Source organism: Diospyros lotus, chromosome 10, assembly GCF_014633365.1.
Source record: "Diospyros lotus cultivar Yz01 chromosome 10, ASM1463336v1, whole genome shotgun sequence".
NCBI classification, from domain to species: domain Eukaryota; kingdom Viridiplantae; phylum Streptophyta; class Magnoliopsida; order Ericales; family Ebenaceae; genus Diospyros; species Diospyros lotus.
The window spans coordinates 8,583,849-8,589,899 of record NC_068347.1 but is presented as its reverse complement, the minus strand read 5'-3'; the positions used below and the strand labels follow the sequence as shown (position 1 = coordinate 8,589,899).

At 33.1% G+C, this 6,051-nt stretch overlaps 1 protein-coding gene across 1 annotated transcript; it reads left to right on the top strand.

The window, feature by feature from the left end:
- The first annotated feature begins 416 nt into the window (after positions 1-416).
- On the top strand, positions 417-1,835 carry LOC127811281 (2-oxoglutarate-dependent dioxygenase DAO-like). Its single transcript, XM_052350994.1, has 2 exons — positions 417-958; positions 1,119-1,835. Exons 1-2 carry the CDS (start codon positions 615-617, stop codon positions 1,687-1,689), a joined length of 915 nt encoding a protein of 304 aa, XP_052206954.1. The 5' UTR covers positions 417-614; the 3' UTR covers positions 1,690-1,835.
- The last annotated feature ends 4,216 nt before the right edge of the window (positions 1,836-6,051 follow it).

The window sequence follows — 6,051 nt, the reverse complement described above, 5'->3', positions numbered from 1 at the left end:
TGTTACTCCCGATGTGTGTTAATTAGAATAATATAGAAATCCAACATAATATAGAAATCTTTTAACTATACTTTATACAATCATAAATCATACATTTTATTATAACAGTATATAATAAAATATACTCAAATATAATATGAGATACGTACGTACCTTGAAACTTTCAGACCACGAAAGATATATAATAACAATCAAGAATTTGAACCTTTTGTTGATCTTTAATCTGTACTTTTGCTTGAAATGATGATCATCCTTATTATAAAATAATAATAATAATAATATTTTAATAAAAATCAAAATTTAATGATTATAATAATAAAAATTAAAAAAAAAACTTGGATTTTTTACGAAAAGCAAGCTGTGATTTGCAAAATAATCGACGTTCAGCGGCGAACTCCGCCTCCAAATAGCTTCACCCCGTTAAAACCGCCGCTAAAAGTAGAGGTTCAAAGCTGGTTGTACCAAATTTAGCTGCCCAATTCGGTACCTTAATTACCGGTAATTGTCAACAGAAGAGATGTTCTAGATGCATCATATCATTGAACCAAATCCCAAGGAACCATAATTTATTTCCGTGCCAGATCAATCGATAGTAGATTCAACAACAGCGCCCAATGGAGAAGGCCGTCGGAAATTGCATTCCGGTGATCGACGTGAAAGAGTTTGCGAACCCATCGGAGTTGGAGAAGCTGATGGAAGCATGCAGGGACTGGGGATGCTTCCGCATCGTCAACCACGGCCTCCCGCCGGCGTTGATGTGGGAGATGAAGACGGTGGCTCGCGCGCTGCTCGACCAGCCGGAAGAGATCAAGCAGCGCAATGTCCAGCCGGTGATCCAAGGCTACACGCCTACCCAGCATGGCGGCCCGCTCTTCGAGGCCCTCGGCTGCTACGACATGGGTTCCCCTTCCAATATTGATGCCTTTTGTTCCATCCTTGATGCCTCCCCTCTCCAAAGGTACATAAGTTTGATTGATTTCGTTTAGTTCTCAAATTGGTTCCTAATGGACCAAAATAATTGGACACTCATCTCTAGTTTATGTCTCGGATGAGCTTCCTTCGAATGTTAAATAGACCTATCAAGGGCCGGATGAGTTCAGTGGTTTTTAATGTTGCAGGGAGACAATAGGGAAGTATTGTGAAGCCATCCGGGAGGTGGCGCTGCAAATAGGGCGGAAGATGGCCGAAGGGATGGGGGTCGCCGGAGATCAATCGTTTGAGGAATGGGCTTTGGAACTGAGGATCAACAAGTACAACAACACTGCAGAGCACGTCGGAACCACCGGCCTCAACGTCCACACGGACCCCGGCTTTCTCACCATTCTGCAGGACGACGAAAATGTCGGCGGCCTGGAGATGCTGTACAAGCTCACCGGCGAATTCGTCACGGTGCCTCCCATGGCCGGATCCCTCGTCGTCAACCTCGGGGACCTCGCCACCCTGTGGAGCAACGGGAGACTCTGGAGTGTGAAGCACAGAGTGCAGTGCTACGAAGCCAGCACGCGGGTGTCGCTTGGCTGCTTCATGATGGGGCCGAAGGATCGAGAGGTGGCGCCGCCACCGGAGCTGGTGGATTCCGATCATCCTGCTGTTTTCACTCCCATCAATTTCGTGGATTTCCGGAAGCTTCGGAAGGAGAACCGCCTGTTCAGCGATGGGTTCGATCTCTTGCGCGTCTCCAGCGCCTAGAATTTACCGGAGAATTTATTTTCTATTTACGAAATACCACCCCCGATAAAATCATGAATTGCGGTTTCTGGTCTTTGGTTTTCCTGTATTAGATTTAAACCCCTTGTAATCATTTATGTTTCTATCTTACCCCCGGCTTGTAATGATATTATTATGCAGAAAGTCTAAATTTATAAATTGAAAGCCGCTATTAATTTTTTATAGACTACAGAACACAAATTATACAATTGAAGAACAAAAATTTATGGATGTATGTCATGACCTTATATATATATATATATATATATTAAAAAATGATAGAAATATATGGATAGAAAAGATCGATTTTTTTATTCCCAATTGCTTTTAGTCAGTGTTCTTTTGGCTCCGTAGTCGTCTCATTGGATAAAGGGATCCTCTCATTTCTCTTATTAAGACACTTGAATTGTAGAATGAGTAAACTCTAATACTAATAGTATAATGGGTTAACAATCTCCAATAGTGACTGAATCTAGAACTAGGGGACTATTCAAATTAAAGATTGAAGAAACCCTAAATAAGATTTAATAATAGCGTTATTAACCTATTCACCCCATAAAATAAATTAAAGTAGCAACGAGAACAGCTTGCACAAGAACTAAATGGTAAGCTTAGTCGTAGAGATGGCAATTACAAGTGAAATCGTGAGAAATTAAATCGAAATCAAACTGGTTAACACGATTAAAAATTGTTTGACTGAGTAATGGTTTGATTTGAAAAAAAATCGAATACTATTTCAATGAGTATGATTTTGTTATAGTTTTCATTAAATTCAAATCAAAATCCAAATCAAAATAATGTGTGGGTAATTGAATTAAACCAAATCGATTATACATATATATAATATATTTATTTATTTAATATATCTTATATACAAATAATATATATATTGACGAATGCATTTTTTTAATTAATACATTACAAATATATAAAATATAAAATGTTTATAAAGTAATTAACAAATAAAAATAAATTTTAATCTTAAATTATTTTATTCTTATCAATCAAATAATTATTAATAAAAAACTAATTAAATATTTAAAAAAAATAAACCCTAAGCGAGAGATTATGGATCAAACTAAAAAAATCATGGTTAAACTATTGCTAATCTTACTTAGCCACCCCCAAGGTTCCGCTTGCCATTGGAGTAATTTACTGCAACCGCTCCTTTTTCTAAATCTAATTATTCGGTTTAAATTTAAGAAGAAAAAAAAGGCCTCTTGTCTTCTCTAAATCTAATTGTTTGGTTTAAATTGGGGGGGGGGGGGGGGGGGGGGAGACTTAATTTTAATTGTCGTGTGTGTTGGTAACTTGTTGCTTGATATGTTTTTATTTAATAATGTAGATGTTGATGATATAAAAAAATAGTCAAGAAAGAAAATCATTTTTTCTTTTTTAAATCTTATGAAAGAGAGTTAACAAAGATCTAATGACATACTAATTCGGGATCTTTGGGTGTTTCTATAGTATCTAAAGATATCAATATCTTAAAAACTTTAATCATTGGATTAATTTTGATAAATCTTGGCCTTTAGATTGCGTGAAATTAAGATCACCTATTCAATTGGTCAAAATTAAAAATTTTAAAAAGATTAATAAAAATTAAGTAAAATATAATAGTCACCCCTAAAGTTTGATTTAGTAGTAAAAAGTAATCCTCATTTTAAAAATAACAAAGTTTATCTTTATAGTTAAAAACTAACTCAAATTTACCACTAGGACCCATAGTTCTCTCCTCTCTCTCCCCCCACTATATATATATATAAATTTCATTTGATAAAAATATATTGAAAATCTAATTATAAACTAAAAATAATTCAAAAATATTTTATAATTTTAAAAATAAAAATAATAAAAAATATAAAAATATATTTTTTGTTTCATAAAATATCTTAAGAAAATATAATTCTAAACAAAATATATTTTTCTAAAATACATCTAAGTTTTATATAAAAAAATTTGATATATATTATATAAAATTGAAAAAAACTATATATAATCTTCATATATAAACTAAATATATAATATAATTTAAACATAATTAAAAAATCATCATAAATTGTTAGCAATGAATATCTTTAAGTTGTGCTATAGTTGTATATATGTTACCTTATATATCATGGGACTCAAATGTTATACTACAAGTAAGAGTATGGTCGAACCTTCTATGAGGCTCATGAGATAGTTGCCTTAGGGCTCATGAAAAATTAACTATTTAGGGGCCCAAACCTCCTTCTTGTAAGGCCCCATTGCCCAGGCCCAGCTGCCCACCCTCTCCCATTCTACAAAGCTTTGCCCTGCACTTCTCCCTCTCTCACTTTCGCTGCCTCACTTGCTCTGTCTATCACTCCTGGCTTAACGTTCGCCTTCGCATTCGTCGTCGATGACTCGTCCCCGCTCTCATCTCTTGCTATTCCGTCGGATCGTTGCTCGCTGCCTCTCTCTTCTCTCCCTACTCCATCGTCGGTCACCCTTCGCTCTCTTACTTGTCGTTGCTCGGTCGCTTACTTGCCCTCGTCGGCTAGATCTGTATCTGCTTTAAGCCTTCAAATTTCAGATCTGCTTCAGCCTGCAAGTTCAAGCCTTCAAATTTCAGCAGTTAGTTGCTACAATTTGGGGCCCATTTTTATATTTCACCTCAGGGCCCCAAAATCTCAGGTACGACACTGGGTAAAAGTGTACAACCAACCTAAAGAAACTAGAAACCTAAATCAAATAGAACTTTTTGACTCTATTTGGTTCAATTTTTTATATAGATGAGTTCAAGTTCTATTCGTAATGTAAAGAACAAATTATGAGATATTTGGTTTAGTTTGACATAGAGGTGCTAGAAAACTGAATTGAAAGAAAAACTAAATCAAAGTCTAATAATTGAATCGGACTCAAATCTAAAACTATATCAAGCCTCTAAATGGAACTATCTATCATAAAAAATTTGTCATTTCTTCTAAATTTTGTGAAACTTTTATTGATTTTACCTTACTATTCATTACAACAAAAATTATTTATTGAGACATCTTTTTAGAGCATTTTTTAAAAAATATCCTCTAAAATACTATTTTAACCCATAATTTAAAGAAGTGTCACAATACAATAACTCTAATGAGACACACACAACAATTAAGTGTCCTAATAGACAAATCTAAGTGCCCTATAAAATACCATTTTAAGGCACAATTTAAAGAAGTGTCTAATAAAATAATTCTAATGAGACACGACGATGAAATGCCCTAATAAACAAATCTAATAGGGTATAATTTTTGAAATGCTCCATAAAAATAATTTTAACAAGACATTTTGATAAAATATCCTAATAGACAAATCTTAAGTATCCTAATAGAATAATTCTAATAAAACTTAGATATACTATAAAATTAATATACGCACATATATATGAATAAGATAATGTATAGATTAAGTGGTCACGTGCATACAAGAAGAAGGAAATGTTCAAGATTCGAGCTGAGGGTATGTTAGAGTTAAGAGAAAGCCTTATAGGGATGTGAAGAATAAATTTATAGTGATATTTTAAACATTTTTAAGTAACACAATAAACTTAAATTTATAGTTATTTTTGAGTCATTTGTAAGTGTCTCAATATATTTTTTGGGCACAATTAGATACGACATTAGTATTAATATCCTAATAATTAAAATACCCCTATAAACTATCTATTAAGGTATTTTTAAATGCCTCTTAATCTAAACTTTAGTCCACAATTACACACAACATTATATGGTATTGTTTAAAACCAATCAAATACCCAAATCAATCTTTCTTAGGTTACAAAAATACTTAAAACCCAAATCATTAAGTACTAAAGTTTCAAATAGGTACAATAAAATATATAAAAATAAATAAACAAGTCAATTCCCACAAAAAGTAATGCTTATTCATCCCTCCACCATCTTGATGCTTGTCCATCCATCTACCATCTTAGTGTCAATCATCTAATTAACTTGTAATAAAATATAAATGAATTAAATCATTTAAAATTAATAACTCAAGTATAGACACACACAAAAATATTAAATAGTAAAGGTAAAAATATATACCTATTGGAATCAAATCAACTCCTATTATTACTGCATCAAACAAAACAATCACAAAATCAAGTTATATTTTAACTATCTTTTTCTTACAATAACAATAAATTGAATTAAAGAAACAAAATAAATCAAAATACCTAAAAGTATATATAAGTTATTATATTTTAATACATGTCACATAATTTATATGATTTTTTAATTTTCCCCCAGCAGGAGCATTCATAATTTATATGATTTTTTAATTTTCCCTTTACAGGCACCGTGCGCTTGCTGCAGCAGTCTATCCCCTCTTATA

What these genes read in the sequence shown, in the direction of transcription:
- LOC127811281 (XM_052350994.1), top strand. Translation starts at nt 615, where the DNA reads ATGGAGAAGGCCGTCGGAAATTGCATTCCGGTGATCGACGTGAAAGAG. An exon ending in GATGCCTCCCCTCTCCAAAG is followed by an intron (nt 959 to 1,118) that starts GTACATAAGTTT and finishes TTAATGTTGCAG; the next exon opens with GGAGACAATAGGGAAGTATT.